The sequence below is a fragment of the Salvelinus alpinus genome, chromosome 28, assembly GCF_045679555.1.
Source record: "Salvelinus alpinus chromosome 28, SLU_Salpinus.1, whole genome shotgun sequence".
NCBI classification, from domain to species: Eukaryota; Metazoa; Chordata; class Actinopteri; order Salmoniformes; family Salmonidae; genus Salvelinus; species Salvelinus alpinus.
Window position 1 is genome coordinate 17,487,875 of NC_092113.1, and position 25,354 is coordinate 17,513,228.

Consider the following 25,354-nt stretch of genomic DNA (forward strand, 5'->3'; position numbering starts at 1 on the left):
ACACATTCAGAGTACAGTAGCTGTAAAACGTAAAAGATGCACTCTGCTTCACTAATTAGGATGACCCCTCATCTAGGCACTCATGCGTGAGATGTTATCAATTAACACAAGTCCTCCAATCGGGGAGAGAATGGTAGGAATATAATACAAATCTTAAAATAGGGAGCAATGCTATCTGTTATCTGATAGAATTTTAATTCAATCAATCAATCAAATGTATTTATAAAGCCCATTTTACATCAGCCGATGTCACTATACAAAAACCTAGCCTAAAACCCCAAACAGCAAGCAATGCAGATGTAGAAGCACGGTGACTAGGAAAAACTCCCTAGAAAGGCAGGAACCTAGTGTCACGTTCTGACCATAGTTCTTGTGTGTTGTGCTTGTTTTAGTGTTGGTCAGGACGTGAGCTGGGTGGGCATTCTATGTTGTGTGTCTAGTTTGTCTGTTTCTGTGTTCGGCCTAATATGGTTCTCAATCAGAGGCAGCTGTCAATCGTTGTCCCTGATTGAGAATCATATATAGGTGGCTTGTTTTGTGTTGGGGATTTGTGGGTGGTTGTTTCCTGTCTCTGTGTTTTCTATGCACCAGCTAGGACTGTATCGGTTTGCCACATTTATTATTTTGTATTTGTTAAGTGTTCACGTTTATCGTTCGTATTAAACATGTTGAGCACTGGCTACGCTGCGTGTTGGTCTGATACCTGTTTCACCCCCTCTTCTAGTGAAGAGAGGGAAGGCTGCCGTTACACCTAGGAAGAAACCTAGAGAGGAACCAGGCTCTGAGGGGTGGCCAGTCCTCTTCTGGCTGTGCCGGGTAAAGATTATAACAGTACATGGCCAAGATGTTCAAACGTTCATAGATGGCCAACAGGGGCAAATAATAATAGTCACAGTGCTTGTAGAGGGTGCAATTCTATCTACAAATTTCTATCTATCCCCTGAAATGTTTTTAATCTTTTTTTATTTTTATAAACTAGATATTTGCGTATGCGTCATTGCATGCATAAGTTTACTCATAGTGAAGAAAAAAAACACATGCAGGCACCAACAAACCCACTGAACCATCGATAAAAAAGCAAGTATCAGCCTCTTATAACCTTGATGCTTATCCTGTTCTCTTAATCAATCCCAAAGTGGTTTCAGAGTGTAAAGTTAACTCAATTTCTATTCATTTAAATGGGAAATTAATCAGCGTAACTAATATGAGTCTTAACAGGTATGCCCAAGCTGAACCGAGCTGATCTTTGGCAACGCCATGGCAACCGTTCTGAAGAATAACTGTGGGATAATGAGATGGGATTGAGTTCTCGGGGCTGTGCCTGGGGGGTTAGTCCAAAGTGATGCAAACTCTGTGAAACTTCCCCGTTGCCCAACGGGAATTTATGTAGTAACGCAGTAGGGAGGTAGGAATAATTTCAATCTTGCTTTCTGGTAACAAAGAAAAACAAAAAGTTAAAAGTGCTGTGTTCCAGCGTTGTTTGACATGGATAACGTTTTTGGGGGATTTTGAGAAATAAGAATACTATTTAGGAGCTAAAACCGGTCATTCTCTAAAAGGAAGTTACACTGCATTTTTAAAGGTAGACGGGCTCACAATACTTACGGGAAGTTTACTGCACAATGCCCCTAGACAGAGACAGAGGTCATTACGAAACTTTATTTTTTTAAAGCTAGCATCCCTCATTTCTCTCACCTGCTGCAAGATGATGATATGTGGCGGGGCTGAGGGCCAGAGACTACACAAGACCGGCATCAGCACAGGGGGAGAGCAAAAGGGTGCTTTGGAGGGCTGAAATATAAACTAATCTCAAATTCAATACGGGCTGACAGCAAATGAATTCAGTGAGCTTACCTCAGCATGAATAAACAGCCACATGGGAAGTCGACTGTGGGGGAGGTATTGGTCGTTTGTGAGGTCCCCAATCCATTCGCTTCAGCTTTGGGTTTTATGCATCAAATAAAAAAGCCAATCTTGCTTTTTAAAGCATCTCTTCCCTCTGTCCCGACAGATAAGATTCACCCTAAATGTCTCTCATTGAGGGGTTCCAAATGTTATTCTGAGGATGTAGGAAGGTTGGGGTGGGATGTACGAATTAGAGGTTCAGGGCAGTCTACCTGTACTGGAGACATTTGGGGCCAATTTCCTGAGGCCTTCACACAAACAACAAAATAATCAAACTTAATTATGATATTAACTTTGGCTAACAAGTGGAAGGAATAGAAGATGTCATGTGGGGGGAATAACAGATACTGTATCATCTGGATGGAATGACAGATATCATGTGGATGGAATGACAGATATCATCTGGATGGAATGACAGATATCATCTGGATGGAATGACAGATATCATGTGGATGGAATTACAGATATCATGTGGATGGAATGACAGATATCATGTGTTTTCATGCTTGTCACGTGTGATTGCATTTTCACATTGATATCCAAATCACTCACGCACGCCATACTGAATTTAATAAAAGGAAATAGGGCCTATATACAGTATGTAATAGGAAGTAAATTATATTCTGGGAATATGCTATCAATACTTAATACTATGTTGTTTGGGGGAAAGAAAACATTGATCAAATCCATCTCCGCACAACGAATTACAATTTAAAGCGTTGTTGATTTGCTCCATTAAATGTCTATATAAAGTCAAAACATATTGCTGCTGAAAATGCCATTTGTCATCTAATTACTGTAATAACCCTACCTTTTCATCCCCTACTTTGCTAAGAGGGTTATTTGTCATATATGAGTTGCCGTGGTCTATACTAATAGTAACATTTATCATTGTTTATTACTGTATATGTCCAACCATACTCCAAGGATGCATGATTATACTATTTGGGGATTTAATTTTGGGGTTTGACAGCAGAGAATATAGTTTTATGGATTCCTTGCCTTTGCTTGATAAATGGTCTAAGAAAAATCTGAAATAAATTGTTGCTTTATAGGAAATAAAAGTTGGATGAGGACCGATGGAAAAGTGTTGTACAACAGAGTGGGAGGAAAGCTGACTTCCTCATCAGCTATGGACTAAACAAAAGGGATGTGTTCAGTAGGGATAATTATTTTATTTTGCATTCCCTACTGAACATGACCCAGGACTACACACCACTTGGCCATGGTCAAATCCCAGTGTGCATTACAGACCTGAATTTAAATAGTAAAAAATATTTTTGTGTATGATTGAGCCTGTCTGGAGTGCCAGATGGTACTATTCCATTGGTTCCATTGCTCCAGGCAAGCACGCTCAATCAAGTTCAAAGTATTTGAAAGAAAACAAATACCATTGTAATCAGGAGAGGTGTGCAATACTAGAGCACCATGCTATAGTGACAGTGAACAATGACAAACTTAACAACTCTTAACAGTCATATGGGTGAGTAGTTAAGGTGCCATTGTGAGTATTGTTGTGACTATGTGAGTATTCTGGGTATTGTTGTGACTATTTGAGTATTGTGAGTATTGTTGTAATTATTAGAGCGGCCTTAAAAGCACAATATTTAGAAATCGCTTCGCCATTACCTGATTGCTAAAGTTCTCTCATGTTCACCTAATTTCAGTTTATGTGACAAAATACGCAATCTATAGTGTAGAGAATCAATGTACAATCTAAGCTGCTGTGAAATATATTTAACCTTTATTTAGGCAGGAAAGTCCCATTGAGACCAATGTCTCTTGTGCAATGAAGCCCTGCTTCACAAAACAGTAAACAATACAAAGTACATAACAAGGAGTTAGTGACACAATTACTTCAAAGGCAGGAGTACAAAAACCACAAAAATCCCCAAACACAATAATAAAAAACACGCACATTCCTCAGAGAAGAGGTCATTTACCAATACTCTGAACTGCGGGAAACGCACTTGGGGTCCAATTGAAGGGTTTTCTGAAATGTGCGTTTTAAAAGACAACTTATATCGATCCAAATGCCTAGGTATTTATGAGAAGGGACACGCTCAATTGGGCTGCATTCAATGTATTTAAATCTGTGGAGTTAATGTTGTGGGCGCTACATTGCAGTACCTGGCTCACTCTCTCACACTGTGTTCCTGTGCTCAATAGGGCATATGACCTTGAATATTAAAATGCTTATCAAGTCTCTCTTGGAATACTAAAACTTTGCACTTACCCACCTTACCCACCTTACTCACTCATTCTGTGCTCCTCTGAAACACAGAGCCCAGTTGAAATAGACCTCTCTGAATAATAAAGCTATGCTAGCTTTATTCCCAACCATACAGTCTACTTTACAAGCTATAATATTATATTATCCTGATTCTGTGTTCCTTGAATATCATCTTGATGATTATATTCAACCCCCTAATCATTTCTAAAATGCCCTTCTAGCCAATCAGATTCATTAATTCTGTGGTTTCATGTTAATTACAGGTCACGTGCACACAAACAGTCAAGTCAGATCAGTTAACTAATTCACGCTCAGACATTTTAGTCATTTAGCAGACGCTCTTATCCAGAGCGACTTACAGGAGCAATTAGGGTTAAGTGCTTTGCTCAAGGGCACATCGACAGATTTTCCACCTAGTCGTCCTAACGCTCCTAATCGCTAGGCTACCTGCCACCCATAAATCAAATGTGAAACTTTCATAAATCAGAACTTTGCGCACTGCCACTAACAGCTTAAATCTACACTTATTTCTATAAATGTTTGATAAATGAGAGCCTACCTATGTGTTTACATCCTAAACCAGGGCATATGTGATACAGTCTAATAGTGAAATGACTAATCCCAAGGTGAGTCACTGTCTCATTAGGCAACCACTGAAGTGCACTGGATATTGTGATGAGTGGCGCTAATTGCCGTGTAAGAACATGTGCGCAATGCTGTTAAGCTCTTTAAAGCTATATTCCGGGATTTGAAAAACAAAATAATGTCAAACAAAAAACACAATTGAACAGCTTTCCAAATCCCTGACTATAGCTTTACCAGCATATTCTAATTGCTCTAAATTCCAGCTGTGAAGGTGAGGGTGGAGGAGGTTGACAGTCTTATTCTCTCTTGAAACGACCAAAGATGTTGGATAATCATCCAGCAATTTAATCTATATTCATCTGGCAGTCAGTATCAAATACTGACAGCTACAAAGCTATAGCGTTTGACCCTGCCATTTTGTAAGTGAGAGAAATTAAGCCGCTTCATAGCCTCGTTAAAACAAGATCAATAGCAGGACTCTTGTACTACCAGCGTAGCCTCAATTAGGGTACCAATCGAGCTGTACTTTAAATGAATGACTGCGCACTCAAGCGCTAGATGAGACTTTCTTTTAGACTCACAACCTCGCTTTTCAATGGTTTTTTTTCTCCCCAACCAGGATTAACATAAAGAATAAAGAATGGTATCCATTATCCACATCTTTAAATGTGTCTTCAGGTCAGAACGGTGAATGGAGGATGATGTCTGGGCACTGCATGAAAGCTTTGCATTACCTGTCCTATAACATACTAATGCCACATGTTCCCAATGTCAATGCTCCATGCCCTTGATGATTGCGAAAAAAAAGGATGACAACTTCCAAGCAACATCATTGGCAAGGCTAAAGAATCATTTCTTAAGGCGCTTACCTGCAAGGAACTCCGCAAATGATAGCAGCATCATCAGTTTCCATAGCAACTCCATTTTAACTGTCTCAGGTTAATATAGGCTCACATCCAACAACAGGTGTGCAGAATCCTGGCTTTGTCCTTTCCGGCACCTTTTCTGGCCTTTGGTCGGCACGAAAAGAATAGAGGGGAGGAAAGCGAGAGGGAGAGAGAAAGAGAGAGAGAGAGGACATTAGACATTCAGAATCAGTGGCCACTGGCTAGTCACAGTGTTTTATATCACGGGGACAGTAATTGTCTACGTTCCCCAGGCAACCACTCCCAAGACAGAAAAGACAAGAGGAAGATGAAAATCTATTCCATCTGGAAAGTCATAAACCGGTTTTCAAAACTTGTTAAGCATTGGCGCTCGACATTGTCCAGGGCTTGAAATGGTTTAATAGACCCCTGTCTGTGTTTGTGTGCTTCCCATGCCAAAATAAATGGCTATATTGGAAGTACACTCCCCTACGTATGTCTTGGACAATGAAGCTAAAATGTTGAATTTGGCTTCATGCTCCAGCATTTTGAATTTGAGACCAAACATTTCACATGAGGTAAGAGTATAGAATGTCACCTTTTACTTGAGTGTATTTTCACACCTACTGTATCTGTTTAGAAATGAAAGCACTTTATGTTCCTAGTCCCGCCATTTGAGAGAGTCATAATTATTCACTTATACAGTGTAGGTTATTAAAGTAGTCAAAAGTTTAGTATTTTGTCCCATATTCGTTGCACACAATGACTACATCAAGCTTGTGACAAAAAATGTGGATCCATTTACAGTTTGTTTTGGTTGGGTTCCGGATTATGTTTTGCCCAATAGGAAATTAATGGTGAATGTACTGTGTAATTCTTTGGTCACTTTTATTGTCAAATAAAATACCATTTGATTCGTCACATGCAATGAATACAACAGGTGTAGACTTTACCGTGAAACACTTACAGAGGTAGTAATAATAATAATAACACAAGAGGAATAAAATACAAAGCAATGAAGCTATATATAGGGAGTACCAGCACCAGATCAATGTTCAGGGGTACAAGGTATTTGAGGTAGATATGTACATGAAGGCAGGGTAAAGTGACTAGGCATCAGGATAGATAATAATTAGAGTAAAATAAAGAACAGAGTAGCAGCAGCATATGATGAGTGTGAAAGTGTGTGTATGTGTGTGTGGTTGTGTGGCATCAGAATGCGTGTGTGTGTAACGTGTGTGTGCTTATGTAGTGTATGTGTGTGTACATGTGTTTGTGTGTGCATGTGTGTGTCAGAGTCAGTGCAACATAGGGTCAATGCAGATAGTCCGGGTAACCATTTGATTAACAATTTATCAATCTTATGACTTGGGGGTAGAAGCTGTCTTGGAGCTGATGCTCTGGTGCGGATGCTACAGTGATTATGGATAAGCATGAATTAATCATGAATGATGATGAGTGAGAAAATTACAGAACAACAAAGATCATACCCCCGTAAAATGCTAACCTCCTCTGTTATTGTTAATGGTGGGAGAGGTTAGCATGTTTAATTGTAGCCTCTGTAACTTTCTCACTCATCATTATTCATGATTCATTCATGATTTTTCTTAATCATGGCATTATCAAGATTAATTTAGAAATGTTCAGAAATGTATCTACTCACTTGGAAAGAAAATTACTAAAGTCATCGTTCACCATTCAGTTCATATTGGGAAAAACAACCAAAACACAACCAAAACAAACTGCAAATGCATCCAACGAGTTTGTAGAGTCACAAGCTTGATGTAGTTATTGGGTGCTAGGAATATGGGACCAAGTACTAAACCTTTGACTACTTTAATGCACTATAAGTGAATTTGTCCATATCTTATGAATACTTCAAATGGGGGGATATATAAAGTGCTTTCATTTCTAAACAGTAAAACAGATATGCATGCATATACCCTCAAAAAAAGGTGGCATTCTGTACTGTTTACAATTTGATCTGAAATCCAAAATGTTGGAGTATAGGGCAAACTTAAAATGTTTGCTTCACTGTCCAAATACATAAGGAGGGGAGTGTATTTGATGTGTATTTTGTACCATAACATACTGTAGTTTCATTCACACACAGTCATTTATCTATCTTAGCAAAATGCGAACAAATTGCTTGTGCCAAAATAATTATAATGCATGTTTACAGTAGATGTAGGCCGATGTTCTTTGTATAATCAGGATACTCTTCAAATGAAACATGACAAATATAATAAACCACCATCCTAGCACTTTGAGTTCTGAGCTGGAAGGATTATGCATTTCTGACATGAAGAGCTGACTGTCCATGGTGAGAACCATTCTCATTCACTGGCAATTGAATTTCATGTCCTTCTCCTCAAATTAAGTCACAAATAAAGTTGCAATATAATAATATGAACCAGTGTACAACTAACTGATGGTGGTATATGTTTCTATGGATCTATGGATATTGATAATATATCTCAGGTAAGAACAGGCTGATTGTAGCATTGAGGTAATTGCATTGGCACAATGTGATCATTTCTAATTTAGAAGTCAATCAATTATATTAAAGGTCCAATGCAGACATTTTTGCCTCAATATCAAATCATTTCTGGGTAACAGTGAAGTACCTTAATGTGATTTTTTTCAATTAAAATGGTCAAAAAGAAACAAAATAGCCTCTTAGCAAAGAGCAATTTCTCAAACAAGAATGTAGCTGGGGCTGTCTGGGAGTGGTCTGATTGGGAAAGGAAAACTGAAAAATAGCTGCTATTGGCAAAGAGGTTTGGAACTCTCTTTCTTATTGGTCAATTAACTCAATTTACCACCTGGTGATGTCAACAGGCTGCCAAAACTCCATCTCACCAGATGGTCTTTTCAAACAGCTCTTACACTAAAAGGGCATCATCATTTTCACAATTTCACAGTATTATTCCAACTTCATATTGTGGAAATACATATAAAACACAGGAAAATCAAGTTTTTGACTGAACTTGGCATTAAATGTAGCGTGTATGATTTGGCTGATTGGCAGTTGAAGCGAGAAATGAATCAAATGGAAAGGGGGAATCTTATTTATTCTGTCTATTAATTTGGAATCTTATATGGATAGTTCAGCGATTTTACATATTTAGATATTTGTTTCCTTCCCTTGAAATCAGTGAGGAGTGACTGCAATAATTTGTGAAACTAGCTGCATGCCAATAACGCTAAAAGTATGTTTGGACTAAAACTCCATGTAAGTCAATCTCCCTTTCTCAGCATGTTATATGTTTGGGAATGACATTTTAAAACATGCTAAACAGGGGAGTGTTAGCACTTGGCACCCATAGCTGTGAACAAGGAGTGACTAAATACAGGAAGTGGTCTGAAAAATGCTAATATTAGCATTTGTTTGCAATGGCCATAGACTGTTTTTAAGGTAACAAAACAAATATCTAAATATTTAAAATCACTGAATTATCCCTTTATTTATTTTTTCTCTCTGCATTGTTGGGAAGGGCCCGACACCTTTTGTTTACAAAGCATGTATTTTATTTGAGGCCACAACCTGGAGTCTGTGGTTCAGTTCAACTATAGCCCTGACATGTTTTTGTAAGAAATGTTGACAAGCCGAATGCACCGAGCTGTCTGTTTAAACTACTAGCACACAGCTTGGACACCCATGCATACCCCACAAGACATGCCACCAGAGGTCTCTTCACAATCTCCAAGTGAAGAACAGACTATGGGAGGCGCACAGTACTACATAAAGTCATGGCTACATGGAACTCTATTCCACATCAGGTAACTGATGCAAGCAGTAGAATCAGATTTAAAAAACAGATCAAAATACACCTTATGGAACAGCGGGGACTTCCAAGAGACACACACAGGTACGGACACACACATACGCACACAAACGCTAGCACACGCACTCTATACACACGTGCATTGTAATATTGCTGTATGGCGGTATTATACATTTTGTATTGTAGCTTTGTAGTGGTGTAATAATGTTATTGATGAACTATTTTATCTTTTGTTTTACAGAAATGCATAATTATGGATACAAAAGTAATTCTCGTGTTTCAAAAGTTTGGACATCACAGCGCAGTACAGCAGAGCACAGTGCAGTACAATAAAGCAGAGCAGAGTAGGGTAGAGTTCAGTACAGTGGAGTAGAGTACAGTTGAGTAGAGTTCAGTGCAGTAAAGAAGAGTATAGTTCAGTATAGTACACTACAATATAATATACTTTACTATACAATACTCTACTTTGCTTTATTGTACTGTACTAGTGTATTGTAATATACTGTATTCTACTGTGCTCTATTCTCTGTACTGTGATATCCAAACTTGTGAAACATACATCTATGATAGGTTCAGATTTGGACGTCTGGTGTCGGTCGGTGCTCAGTGGGTGAGGATGCTGGTTACATGGAAGTTGAAAGTAGTTGAAATTTGGTCAGTCCACCCTGGCCTTGAAGTTAACGTCCACAGATGGACCCGGAAAAAGAGGAGGCTCATGGGAAGGTGTTAGTAAGAACTGGGAGAGGTGACGTTAACGAGAGAGAGAGAGAGAGAGAGAGAGAGAGAGAGAGAGAGAGAGAGAGAGAGAGAGAGAGAGAGAGAGAGAGAGAGAGAGAGATCGAGAGAGAGAGATTGAGAGAGAGAGAGAGAGAGAGAGAGAGAGAGAGAGAGAGAGAGAGAGAGAGAGAGAGAGAGAGAGAGAGAGAGAGAGAGAGAGAGAGAGAGAGAGAATGTCCAGACACTTATTACTCTTGGTTTGACCATCAGACAACACAAAAAACAAAGAAAACAGACATGCTGAACATAGCAGTATGCCAGTGAAAGGCAGACCAGTAGCAGGTGACCCAACTGTGGTTTGTGACTATTATGATATACCTTTGTAGCCAATTCACTTGCAGTAATTCCGTTACAGATTTTTTGGGGGGTAATTCCGTTACCAATTGTTACCAGGTTTTAAGCACTTAATAATTGATAAACAAATTGGACATCAGTAAAATCACTATAAGCAATTGGCAGGTCTACCAATACTTGTTACTTCAGTGAACTTTAATTATCCTCTCTCCTCATGAGGAAATAGAAAATATCTCATAGAAAATATCTTAAAGATATGTGGGATTTTGTTTAGGAAATTACAATACACAAGGCAATATTTCTTAGACTTACAGAAGGTTTAAAAAAAAGAAAAAAAGAAATATAAGTGTTGATATTAGTTGGCATGGTTGAAACATTTACATTGTGTTTTGATTTATTTCTGATACCTTTTAAGACTTTTTCTAAGACCCCTTTTCCATCTGTTTCAATCTCTTTCCATCTGTTTTTCAAATGGTTGAAAAATGTATCTATGCCTTCATTTGCTAAAAATATAGACTCCTAATTTGATATGCTGCTATGAACTTCACATAGTGGTGTTCATGGGTCCATATAGAATGTTCCATGCAACCGTCTCTTCAGCCTGCTCAAAAGCCAGCACCCTGTTTCATTGCTACAATACTTGCAGCTGTATTTTATGTTGTTTTTGACCATGTGGGGTGCCAATTGTGTAAGTCACACAAATATGGACCAGTCCATTGTATTTTACAGCTCCCTAGCTTTCTCTGAATATAAGGTTTTCCTATTCTATTTGTCCATGGCCCTATATTGACTTTTATCCGGACATACAGTAGCCATATAGGTGCAAAATCCTTGCAAAGTGGTCAGCTTGAGAGGTTACTCATGCGGCATTCATTTAAATGACCATTGACAAAATGGTCAACAGGAAGTATTCTAGATTGTGCCTTTAATGAGGAAAAGAAAATACATATATTTGGCTATTCAACAAGCATTCAGAAATATTCTTTAGAGAGGGAAAGTAAAACATTTTTTTTTTTTTTAAAGATGGTGCGATGGCTGAGCAGCCAGTAATAGACAGGGGGTTATTTTCACAGTTTCTCTGTTTTCTGCATGGCTCTTATCTTTGTGTGACTTTAAGGCAACGCAAAGCATACTGATGCATATTTGAATAAATCAACTGTATCTTTGACACATTCCCCAGCACTGCACCCATTCTGCACATGCTAAAACATTGAGGACGGCACTTTCCCCCATAAATCTCATTATGGAGATTGGGTTTAGTGTGTCATCTTAGTTCTAATTTATCAGGCAGTCATTACGATGCAAATGTTGTGAGGAACTGTTGGGTTTTAACAATAAAACAAAGACCTCAAACAAAGTCTTGTGCCCCAGTCACTGGATATTAATACTCATCCTTTGAGGGAATAATTGTGAGAAAACACTCTAGATAAATTAATCAACACAGTGTCTGACACGTGCAAGAAATCCTTGAAACTGTCAGGTCTCAATATATAATGACACCACACTCTTCAAAGCCAATATGTTTTCTCTGTTTGATGGAAGGACAAATCATGTTGTCTATTATGATTGTAAAAGCATAAATGTTCACCAACATCCTTGTAAATTCCGTCATCCACATGAATGTTTGATGTGCGGAAAGGACAACATTAGCATATTCAGATCGACAACTACTCTACTGGAGTTGCCAGAAGGTAGGAACTGAAATATCAGTCCAGTGGAGTTGACTCATTCTTAAAAGCTGGAATCAGAAACACCTTTGACAGCAATCTCTTGATCTCTATTACTGAGTAAGCCCTTAGACATGAGACATTAGACAAAGGGTTAGAGCGAGTGATAAGACTGCAGCGAATGTAGAGTTCCACATGCTTTATTAATAGTGAAAATTAACAAAACAATAAACGAACAAACCGAGACTACAGAGGTGCAAAGTGCAATAACTCCAAACAATATCCCATAACACGGTCCTCGGTCTCTGACAAAAATATTTTGAGGTTGCTTCTTGGGCTTGCGTCGTGGCCGCGAACCCTGTCGTCGTCGCTGTCCTTCCTTCACCGCTTGCGTCTCCCGCCATTTGAAGGCGATCCTGTCCTGCCAGGATTTTTTCCCAAGTCCAGGATCCCTTCCCATCCAGAATCTCTTCCCAAGTCCAGGACACTTCCTCCTCTTGGGCATGTATGATCCCCAATTAGAGACAACGATAGCCAGCTGCCTCTAATTGGGAATCATACTAAAACACCAACATAGAAAAAACAAACTAGAACCCCACATAGAAAATATAAACTAGACTAAACCCCTAGTCACGCCCTGACCTATTCTACCATAGAAAATAAAGGCTTTCTATGGTCAGGACGTGACAGACACACTTACTAATTCAAAGGTTTTTCTTTATTTATACTATTTTTTACATTGTAGAAGAATAGTGAAGACATCAAAACTATGAAATAACACATATGGAATCATGTAGTAACCAAAAAGGTGTTAAACAAATCAAAATATATTTTATATTTTAAATTCTTCAAAGTAGCCACCCTTTGCCTTGATGACAGCTTTGCACACTCTTGACATTCTCTCAATCAGCTTCACCTGGAATGCTTTTCCAACAGTCTTGAAGGAGACCCCACATATGCTGAGCACTTGTTGGCTGCTTTCCCTTCACTCTGCTGTCCAACTCATCCCAAATCATTTCAATTGGGTTGATGTTGGGTGGTTGTGGAGGCCAGGTCATCTGATGCAGCACTCCATCACTGTCCTTGGTCAAATAGCCTTTACACAGCCTGGAGGTGTGTTTGGGGTCATTGTCCTGTTGAAAAACAAATGATAGTCCCACTAAATGCAAACCAGATGGGATGGTGTATCGCTGTAGAATGCTGTGGTCGCCATGCTGGTTAAGTTTGCCTTGAATTCTAAATAAATCACTGACAGTGTCACCAGCAAAGCACCCCCATACCATCACACCTCTTCCATGCTTCACCGTGGGAACCACACATGCGGAGATCATCCGTTCATCTACTCTGCATCTCACAAAACAACGGCGGTTGGAACCAAAAATCTAAAATTCGGACTCATCAGACTAAAGGACAGATTTCCACCAGTCTAATGTCCATTGCTCGTGTTTCTCAGCCCAAGCAAGTCTCTTCTTATTATTGGTATCCTTTAGTAGTGGTTTCTTTGCAGCAATTCGACCATGAAGGCAAGATTAATGCAGTCTCGTCTGAACAGTTGATGTTGAGATGTGTCTGTTACTTGAACTCTGTGAAGCATTTATTTGGGCTGCAATCTGAGGTGCAGTTAACTCTAATGAACTTATCATCTGCAGCAGAGGTAACTCTAGGTCTTCTTTTTCTGTGTCGGTCCTCATGAGAGCCAGTTTCCTCATAGCGCTTGATGGTTTTTGCGACTGCACTAGAAGAAATTGTCCGGATTGACTGACCTTCATGTCTTAAAATAATGATGGACTCTTGCTTCTCTTTGCTTATTTGAGCTGTTCTTGACATAATATGGACTTGGTCTTTTAACAAATAGGGCTATCTTCTGTATACCACCCATACCTTGTCACAACACAACTGATTGGCTCAAACACATTAAAAAGGGAAGAAATTCCACAAATTAACTTTTAACAAGGCACACCTGTTAATTGAAACGCATTCCAGGTGACTGCCTCATGAAGCTGGCTGAGAGAATGCCAAGAGTGTGCAAAGCTGTCATCAAGGCAAAGGGTGTCTACTTTGAAGAATCTCAAATATAAAATATATTTTGATTTGTTTAACACTTTTTTGGTTACTACATGATTCCATATGTGTTATTTCATAGTTTTATGTCTTCACTATTATTCTACAATGTAGAAAATAGTCAAAATAAAGAAAAGGTGTGTCCAAACTTTTGACTGGTACGGTACATATAATTTGGGTGAACTATCCCTTTAAAGCCATTTTTAAGTTTGACAAATACATTCCGTTTAACATTCTATGTTACACTTACAGAAGTATACACTCTATATCTATACTTGGCTTGGGGCTAATTGTTGCCTTGCTTTTATATTTCAACTCCCATTCATACCATCTTTGTCATAACTTGTTGATGTCTTTTTAAATTATTGATAGTGCTACCAAAAAAGTTTTTATGAAGAAACCAGGCTAAGCCTTTGGCACTTGTTTTTTTATTCCTCATTGTTCCACAGACAGACCTGTCTATCCATCAGTGAATGTATGTGGCCTTGTGTGCCTTCAGGGGAGTTGAACAGCCTTGTTATGGGGTGATTCCTCACAAAACTAGAACAAAAAAAGACCATGTTGTTTTTGGTTTTCATGACATTTTATCCATAGAAGGATACTTTAGAGGAAGGATTATGGACATATATTTGACATTTGTAAATTAATCATTTGAGAATACTTTATTGAAGTTGGAACATTTGAAACATTTTGGCCTCCTTTAATGTTTCATCTGTAGGTGCTACAAAGCAAAAATGTGTGTCATATGAAGCTTTACCGCTTGCTCTGTAATATGAGTGGTATTGATTTAAATTACAATTTTCTTACATTCATTTATGAATATAGAAAAATATGAACATGAATATAGAAAATATATGCATTTTAATTTGGCAAATATTTCTGTTTATCGTTGAACATACTATACTCTACGTGCATATCCAAGTTCCAGAGTGGAATATCTTCTAGTTTTAAACTTAACTCCCATTTTATACAGATAAATTGGCATAGTTGGCAATGTAACCAATCACAGCCCTCCATTTACTTGTATCATTGCACATCCTGCAAATCACCAGCAGAGGGCAATCATTTTGAATCCATTTTCACATTCATTCTGTTGGTAATGCTTTTGCAAATTGGATCATAACTCTAAAAGTAGCAGAGATCCCACTCTGGAAGGTCGATATGCCTGTAAAGTATATTATATTGAACAATATATTGAACAAACTGCCAAATCAAAAATCGCATATTTTTTTATATTCAGAAATTAATGTAAGACAAGTTTTATTGAAATCAAAATACTACAAATATTACAGAGCAAGCGGTAAACCTTCATATTACACAAATATTTGCTTTGTAGTACCTAACAATGAAACATTATGGAGTCTTAAAGGAGGCTTGGGTAAGGCCAAAGTGTCACCAATATTCCATCTTCAATAAATGATTTCTCAATTATGCTTCAAGATACAAATGTCAAATATATGTCATCCATCCTTCCTCCAAAGGACCCTTCTATGGATGAAATGACATGAAAATTCAAGAAATCATGTTCTTTTTTTGTTCTAGTGTGATGTGGAATCACCCTATAACTAAATCAAATTCAAAATGGTCACTGCTCATGTCTATTCTGACCCTTTGAGAAAGTTCCTTTGATAGCTATGGTTGTTAGGATACCGTATCTGTATAACATGCAATGGATGCAAAACATTTTAATCGCAGGTTGCAGTGTTTAGTTCCATTGCCGTGATAAGACTCAGTTGCAATAAGCTTATCTGCACAGTTTGTGCAAGTGAAGGATAAATAACCTGCAAAAAGCCTTCAAAGGGAAATCATACAGCACATCTCATATGTTCTCTTCCCCTGTTACAGGTTCAGTCCTGTGTCATCCCGACATGGAGTATAATCGATCACAGGACACCGTGGCTAATGAAACCGAACATGTAGCCATCTCTGTTTTCTCTAATGATGGTAAATGTCTATCCATTAATTCCCATACTGTACAGCCCTGGCTAAGTCTCTAGGAAATTGTGACGCATTTTGTGATTAAAACCCTGAGGATATAAAATACCAAATGTTGACAGTTTGGAAGCAGAACAGTAGTGGTGTGTGGGTAAAATCTCAAGGGAAGCCAGACCAGAAAAAAGGCATATTTACAACCTATGTGTTGTGATAATGGCGTTGTTTTCTCTATAACCTGTTAGTTCATATACCTTTACACTGTGATATATAGGCCTAAGGCCGAGACAATAAGAAGACACAGCGGCAGAATAAATTCAACCGCACATTTGTTTCATTACAAAACCGGAGAGCAACATCTGTCTGGTGAAGTGCACAAAACATATTGCATGTAACAAACAGTTTGTTACATGACCTACAGCATGGTCAAGCGAGGTACTGTTTCCAACAGTTTTGGACTACTGTTTCCAACAGTTTTGGACTACTAAACAACTATTGATTTAGAACCACGGAGAGTTACCGCAAGTCGCAAAGAAAACAGGAGCTGCCTCCACTATTCCAGAACCATTTCAACTTCAACATTTCAACACAATTGAATCACCTCTGCTTAGTCTAATGCAGTGATAACTAAAAGATACCAAAAACGATTTAGTCCAATCAACGTAGGCTAAAAATGATGTCACTGTCCATGGTACTGATTTGTGTGTGTGTGTGTGTGTGTGTGTGTGCGTGTGTGTGTGCAAGTAGAAAAAACATGTTGACTCTCCCTACTTGTAGAGAAACAACAATGCCATCCTCCTATTTCATGTTGCCTAAACGGTCTATTCATTTGTCATACAGTACAAGCTTTTAGTTTTTGTTGACCTAGGATCTCAGGCTAAAATACTTGCTTGCTAGACTAACTTCAATTCATGGGAAACAATGCGCCAGGCCAGCTCGTTAACATTAGCATACTACATCTAGCTACATGTAACTTGCATCCTCTCAGACCAGGGGCATAATGTATGAATTTATGGTTGGATTAGAATCGCTGTTATAATCATTGGCCATTATGGAGAATTAAGTAAAACCACAAGTCCAAATCTCTATCTCCATCCATGGCTAAATTACGAAAGGGATGATTTTAGCTAGCTAGCTAGCCACCGGAGGACAACAACAAAATGAGATGCAACAATTCAAGTTTTTTTCTGTCAATAATGACGTTTGGCTTGTGATGTGATTAGTCTGAAGCCAAATTCAAACTGACTTCCCTTGACACTTTCTTTTGGCACGCCAGGACCATTCACAGCTGAGCTCACTCAGTTTAGCTCAATGCTGATTGCTCGCTGGCTTCCCTTGCATTCAATGCTACGGAGGGCAACAATGTCATACTCTTTCTGACCAGACAGCATCAGATAGATACGAGAGGGGCGCTGTTTCGTTCACTTGGATGCTTTCTCCAGTGAAATACATTCAGCCTCTTGCGAATTGAAGGACATTTATGAAACACAGAGAGACGAAAGATATAATATTTTGTATGTTTTTTCTTTTTTTCATGGTACGTTTTTTGGGGAAGCCTGGCTTCCCTTGGCATCCATGAATACACACCACTGAAGCAGAGTAGGAAACGCTGTAAATAGGCTTACAGGTTGTTGTTTGACCTGATGATCTTATAGTTCCATTTTATTATGGGTATGGTTCAATCCAAATTGACAGATTTAGATTGAGGTTTAAGGGATTATTTACATCAAAAGTTAAGGTCAGATGTTTTCATACCTCAAAAGTGTATTTAATTCAAGTCCAATTCCTATTCTACAACATCTGTTGTACTGTAGATCTCACTAAATTAAGAAGTCTGAAGGCCTCAAATCCAAATTAATGAAAAAGATTGGCACCATTTAATCAGTTGGAATTAGATGGTGGCAATCCTTCCCATTCGTTTGGTATTGGAGCCTGTAAATTCATCCTATTGCATCGTGGGATCTACAGTTGGATGTACACAGCATATGTTATGGGTGATTAACTTTAGACCACTTTTCAGGAATTAATAAAACCGGACTTTGGTGTGCAACTACCCCTTTAAATAGCAAAAGATCAAAGACAGAGAAAATTGTCATGTTCCCATGCTCAGACATTGCATGCATCAACCAATGGTTGGGTTACATGACATTGACTCTGCCGTCGGGCACCAGATTGCTATAAAATATGATGTGGTTAGCTAATATGTAAAATACCAATCCAGGCTTTGCAAGATCTGGCAGCAATGTCTGAGCAGGGGAACACGACCAATGACTGGTGATGGTAGCCATACACTCAGGCTACAGCAATGGCAGTTGATTTGACCCCTCACCACCCACATTCTCCAATACTATACATTTTTCAAGACAAATTTATTAATAGAACAGTACTCCTGCTCCTTGCTGTCGAGGAGTCCAGATGACAATATTCACACTAAAATGCATGAGCACTCCCCTCAAGCTCTGAATCATGAATGAGACATACTCCCACACTCCTCAGTACAGACAAGACCAGGAAAAATGGAATACGATGCTGCATCTTTAATCACTCAGGCCTTGACTTCACTTGATTCACAGACACCATCTCTATTTCATTCCTAGTCTGCAAGGCTCATTTGACTGCTCCAAGTGCCTTCCCGTCATTTAAAATACATTTTCTGATGGGGCTCAAGTTAAGACTAGTGGTAGAGAGGGACAGAATATTTCCACCAATCCTCTGTCCTTTGATTCAACTCTAATGGGAATTAAAGATTAACGAGACTACTGCATGACAGAGTTGAGCGTTGGCCGTAGTTACATTATGGCATCATACCAATTACGGTATATATGAATAGACAAAGCCATTGATCACATGACACCATTCATTCCTATGTGAAGACGCAATAGTGCATTGAAGCCAAATGAACTTAGTTAATTAAGATGGCGTCTCATGGAGACAAACATGAGCAGTTTGGACTACTCCAAGAAGTGTTGGAGGCTAGCTCGGTGCTGCCGCCTCTCAGTGAGTAACTCAAGTTGAAGGCCCGACCGTGGTGCTGCAAGTCCATGGAGAATAAGAGCACCTCCTCCCAGCTACCCACTGCTCTGAGGCAAGGAAACACTGTCACCACCGATAAATCCACTATAATTGAGAATTTCAATAAGCATTTCTCTATGGCTGGCCATGCTTTCCACCTGGCTACCCCTACCCCAGTCAACTGCCCGGCACCCTCCACAGCAACCCGCCAAAGCCCCCACCATTTCTCCTTCACCCAAATCCAGATAGCTGATGTTCTGAAAGAGCTGCCAAATCTGGACCCCTACAAATCAGCTAGACAATCTGGACCCTCTCTTTCTAAAATTATCTGCCGAAATTGTTGCAACCCCTATTACTAGCCTGTTCAACCTCTCTTTCGTATCGTCTGAGATTCCCAAAGATTGGAAAGCTACCGCTGTCATCACCCTCTTCAAAGGGGGTGACACTCTAGACCCAAACTGCTACAGACCTATATCTATCCTACCCTGTCTTTCTAAGGTCTTCGAAAGCCAAGTTAACAAACAGATTACCGACCATTTCGAATCCCACCGTACCTTCGCGGCTATGTAATCTGGTTTCAGAGCTGGTCATGGGTGCACCTCAGCCACGCTCAAGGTCCTAAACGACATCATAACCGCCATCGATAAGAGACATTACTGCGCAGCCGTCTTCATCGACCTGGCCAAGGCTTTCGACTCTGTCAATCACCACATTCTTATTGGCAGACTCGACAGCCTTGGTTTCTCAAATGATTGCCTCGCCTGGTTTACCAACTACTTCTCTGATAGAGTTCAGTGTGTCAAATCAGAGGGCCTGTTGTCCGGACCTCTGGCAGTCTCTATGGGGGTACCACAGGGTTCAATCCTCGGGCCGACTCTCTTCTCTGTATACATCAATGATGTTGCTCTTGCTGGTGATTCTCTGATACACCTCTGCGCAGACGACATCATTCTGTATACTTCTGGCACCTCTTTGGACACTGTGTTAACTAACCTCCAGACGAGCTTCAATGCCATACAACTCTCCTTCCGTGGCCTCCAACTGCTCTTAAACGCAAGTAAAACTAAATGCATGCTATTCAACCGATCACTGCCCGCACCTGCTCGCCAGTCCAGCATCACTACTCTGGACGGCTCTGACTTAGAATACGTGGACAACTACAAATACCTAGATGTCTGGTTAGACTGTAAACTCTCCTTCCAGACTCACATTAAGCATCTCCAATCCAAAATTAAATCTAGAATCGGCTTCCTATATCGCAACAAAGCATCCTTCACTCATGCTGTCAAACATACCCTCGTAAAACTGACCATCCTACCGATCCTCGACTTCGGTGATGTCATCTATAAAATAGCCTTCAACACTCTACTCAACAAACTGGATGCAGTCTATCACAGTGCCATCCATTTTGTCACCAAAGCCCCATACACTACCCACCATTGCGACCTGTACGCTCTCGTTGGTTGGCCCTCGCTTCATACTCGTCGCCAAACCCACTGGCCACAGGTTATCTACAAGTCTCTGCTAGGTAAAGCCCCGCCTTATCTCAGCTCACTGGTCGTCATAGCAGCACCCACTCGTAGCACGCGCAGCAGGTATATCTCACTGGTCACCCCCAAAGCCAATTCCTCCTTTGTCGTCTTTCCTTCCAGTTCTCTGCTGCCAATGACTGGAACGAACTGCAAAAATCTCTGAAGCTGGAAACACTTATCTCCTTCACTAGCTTTAAGCACCAGCTGTCAGAGCAGCTCACAGATCACTGCACCTGTACATAGCCCATCTATAATTTAGCCCAAACAACTACCTCTTCCCCTACTCCTTTGCACCACATTATTTATATTTATATTTTGCACATCATTTGCACACATTGTATATAGACTTATTTTTCTACTGTATTATTGACTGTATGTTTTGTTTATTCCATGTGTAACTCTGTGTTGTTGTATGTGTCGAATTGCTATGCTTTATCTTGGCCAGGTCGCAGTTGCAAATGAGAACTTGTTCTCAACTAGCCTACCTGGTTAAATAAAGTTGAAATAAAATTTAAAATATAAAGGCTGCTATTAGCAACTAAATTATCCTTAAAATGTCTTCTGTGTCAGATTTAAAAGAAATAATGGGTTCAAGGACATACATCTGGTGTATTAGAAGCAATTATTGGTACCATGATTGTCTTCTAAAAATGTTTTTATTTACCCAAAGATTGACCACAAAGATTGACATTTTTCCATTCACTATAATGGTGGATCCTCTTTCTGCTAACAATGCCTGCAGTACCGCGGTCAACCTTGAACCTCTGTGGCTTCAATGGAATAGGGCAGTCGTTCTTCCCTGCATCATACAATTAAGACACTATTTCAACGTGTCCTATCAGTTCTTTCTTCCCCACAAATGGTATGACTTGGGGGTTGAAAATGTGCCAATATATTCCCTTGCCAAAAAAACACCTTAAAAGTGGCACTAGACAAAGAGACTAATGGTGTTTTGATCGAAGCACAACCCGCAGGCATAACATAACATATACCAGCTTCTCTGTCCTTCCAGACCCCACCAGGGGCGCTCAGAGTGCACTCGTACTGCCTCCCATGTGACATAAGCAAATCATCTAAATATGTCAAAGGGTTCCCCATGCACCATGTCAATCTTGAAGCTACAATATAAACCATATGGAATTCCCATTTTCCCACAAGCCCAGTTATAATGGCTAAGCTCAAGCAGAGTAAAAATAACTTTGCAATTGATCACCATACTATGACCACTGCTCAATGTTTAAACCTTATTAGTACATTGGTAACCAAGTAAACCAACTGAACTTGCTACACTATCAAATACATGAAGCCCTACTGATTTAGTACAGTCAATGACTATGTCTACATACACAATTGTAGAACCTACTGTGTTGCATTGAGATCAGATACTTTCAGAAGTGTGGACGATTCCCTTTTTGCACAATTTAAGCAGTCTGCAATTTGAAAGACAACATACTGGGGTCTCCCGCCACTTGTTTTGGTATACAGGGATCCCCTACATTAGTGAAATGTAACTCTTCTCAAATTGAAAGACAGTGCTTTAGATGCAATGACTGACTATGTAATGGACTGTCAGAGTTAATTCCAACCAATAACAGGATATTTAAGTGTATTGTAAACACAATCAATGAAACATATGACTTCTTGATTTCTAAGCCTAACTAGTTTAAGTTTATCATATGCAAATTAACTTGGACAATATGACCACACAATCAAGGTCGGTGCAGGTTTGCTCTCAAGAACACAAGGTGGCATTCTGCATTATCCCAGCCATTAGTACCACTCACAGCAGGCTCTATGTGAACTACAATCCCGATGCCTTGTTTGAACGTTTAGAAACGTTAATAATCCTCGTTTGCGGTACGGTTTTAGACACTTAAGAGCCGGTCTGAACGTGTTTGCGCAACAGTTTTGGAAACATAAGGACCTTATATTTCATATCAACGGGACATAATAATAATAAAAAAAGGTTAAATGACTACACACCTTTATAAGGTTAGGGTTCCCACACGGCCATATCTCCATGTTACTGGGCGTGCTAACAGAAGACAGACTGAAGACAGAGGTGACCACCTTGGTTAATTAGCGTGCTCAGAACAACTCTGTGTAACAGAGGGGAAAGGATGCCATACAAGTATTGTAACTGAAAAATACGTTCGTCTGCAAATGTGTTAAAACCGGTTAATGTTAATTGTATATTTTGTATTTGTGAAATTATGTTGATGTGAAAGTAGAGACCTCTTAACAACCCACGCCAAAAGATACCTTTGTGAATAGACTCTAGTCTAGAGTTTGCTAGAGTCCTTGACTGGCGAGCGCTCTGTAGCCTACAATCATTGAAAGGGTGACAGATGTGATTGGAATAATTCCAATCCCCTGTTGCTCACTGTCTGTCGTGGCAAATTAGTTCTACTGGTGGTTTACATGAGGTAGAATTGATAGGGTGAAAATGTATAAATTGAAAATTTCAATCTTTCGTCTTTGAGATCATATGGGCATAGGCTATAAGAACATGTATTCTAAAATATTAGGCTTATTGGAAATATTAAATTTTTTAGGTAAAATGGAATTTACAGTAGGCAAAGCAGTACGTTTGTTATTAAAATAAATAATTTAAGAGAGACAAACATTAACCAAATTAAATGCAGACAATTAGTCAGACTGTGAAGTGCAAAAAAAACATACGATAGCAGACACATGCATATGCAGAGTAATAACACACAGAATTCAACTACCAAGAAGCATACAGTGACAACGTACTGTATGCCTACTTTGATCCCATGATTGATATTGGTCATATCAACTAAAACTGTATTAATTGTGTTTGTACAATTCTGCTTAAAAAAACATTTAACAAAAATCACAACTACAGCAACAACACAAATGTTATGGGTTACCTGTCTATAATTCCTGCAATGTTTAACGATGCTTATCCTTTGCCCGATATCCATGTTAAACCACGCATTCCTCTTCTCTCCAACGTCAGTGATAGACACGTAGTTGTTGAGTTACTCACTTCGCTCTGAAAGTAGTCAACTGAGAACACATTTCAGTCGGATAGATGTTTTCTTGTTCCAAATAAATACAATAGGTTTACTCAAAACGATACAATCCACTTCAAACCTTAACCAAGGCGCGCGATCAACCGCGGTTGACTGGCACTTGGTGTAGGCTACCACATCCACCGCTGTCAAATTCATTTGAGGCACAGCAGACGCTTCGCTTTGTGCCACAGTGGGACACCAAACCGACCAGCTAAACAGTACGGGATTTTCAGGATTTCATACGCAATTTATTAATTATTTAACAACCAACGAGAGGGGACGTGGAGTGCTTAGCCTACTGGTCGCCACAGAGAAGCAGCTAAACGCCACTATTTTGGCCATGGTAGCCTATGGAGGCGTTTATGTGCTCACCCACTGCGGGTTTTATCACGAAATGTTCATTGTGAACCACTCGTCGGGAATGACAAAGTTGATGCTGCTGGCACTGGCAGAGTGTGAGCTGTACAGAGAATTTTGCTTAACCACTACAGATACACTCCATATCTGTGGACACATTTTATCTGTTGGTTAACAATTACATAATTTTAGAGGTAATCTGGGATTAGTACCTGCATTTTTTTTAGATTTTTAAATAATATATATGTTTTCTTTAAGAATAGGGTAAAATGGGGTAATTCAGATTTTAAATCTAAACTCTAGATATCGTATTCTAATTAAATAAATATAACATTGAAACAAAATGGCATCGCACAAAACACCAGTCTCAACGTCAACAGTGAAGAGGCGACTCTGGGATGCTGGCCTTCTAGGCAGAGTTCCTCTGTCAAGTGTCTGTGTTCTTTTGCCCATCTTAATCTTTTCTTTTTATTGGCCAGTCTGAGATATGGCTTTTTCTTTGCAGCTCGGCCTAGAAGGCCAGCATCCCGCAGTCGCCTCTTCACTGTTGACGTTGAGACTGTTGTTTTGCGGGTACTATTTAATGAAGCTGCCAATTGAGGACTTGTAAGGCATCTGTTTCTCAAACTAGACACTCTAATTTACTTGTTCTCTTGCTCAGTTGTGCACCGGGGCCTCCCACTCCTCTTTCCATTCTGGTTAGGGCCAGTTTGCGCTGTTCTGTCAAGGGAGTAGTACACAGCGTTGTAAACTACTACTAAAATCTGCCAGCAAAGCACCCTCACAACATGATGCTGCCACCCCCGTGCTTTATGGTTGGGATGATGTTCTTTGGCTTGCAAGCCTCCCCCTTTTTCCTCCAAACATAACGATGGTCATTATGGCTAAACAGTTCTATTTCTGTTTCATCAGAGCAGAGGACATTTCTCCAAAAACGACAATCTTTGTCCCTTTGCTAAGAGACTTGAAATTGAGCATCCTGTTTCCATTGATCATCCTTGAGATGTTTCTACAACTTGATTTGAGTCCACCTGTGGTAAATTCAATTGATTGGACATGATTTGGAAAGGTACACACCTGTCTATATAAGGTCCCACAGTTGACAGTGCATATCAAAGCAAAAACCAAGCCATGAGGTCAAAGGAATTGTCCGTAGAGCTCTGAGACATGATTGTGTCGAGGCACAGATCTGGGGAAGGGTACCAAAAAATGCAGCATTGAAGGTCCCCAAGAACACAGTGGCCACCATCATTCTTAAATGGAAGAAATTTGTAACCACCAAGACTCTTCCTAGAACTGGCCAC

At 39.6% G+C, this 25,354-nt stretch overlaps 1 protein-coding gene across 3 annotated transcripts in view; it reads right to left on the minus strand.

Annotated features, from left to right (window-relative positions):
* The window catches only part of cntn3a.1 (contactin 3a, tandem duplicate 1), a 116,414-nt gene extending 92,495 nt beyond the window's left edge, over positions 1-23,919 (minus strand). Inside the window, exons 1-3 of one of the 3 annotated variants that reach the window (XM_071371969.1) lie at positions 23,547-23,919; positions 22,636-22,702; positions 5,593-5,733 (exon numbers count right to left, since the gene is read on the minus strand). In XM_071371969.1, the coding sequence (XP_071228070.1) occupies positions 5,593-5,647 (55 nt within the window). In that variant the 5' untranslated portion in view covers positions 5,648-5,733; positions 22,636-22,702; positions 23,547-23,919. The remainder of the gene's footprint in view (positions 1-5,592; positions 5,734-22,635; positions 22,703-23,546) is intronic. The other 2 variants (XM_071371970.1, XM_071371968.1) reach the window with 2 other exon arrangements.
* Positions 23,920-25,354: the final 1,435 nt, after the last annotated feature.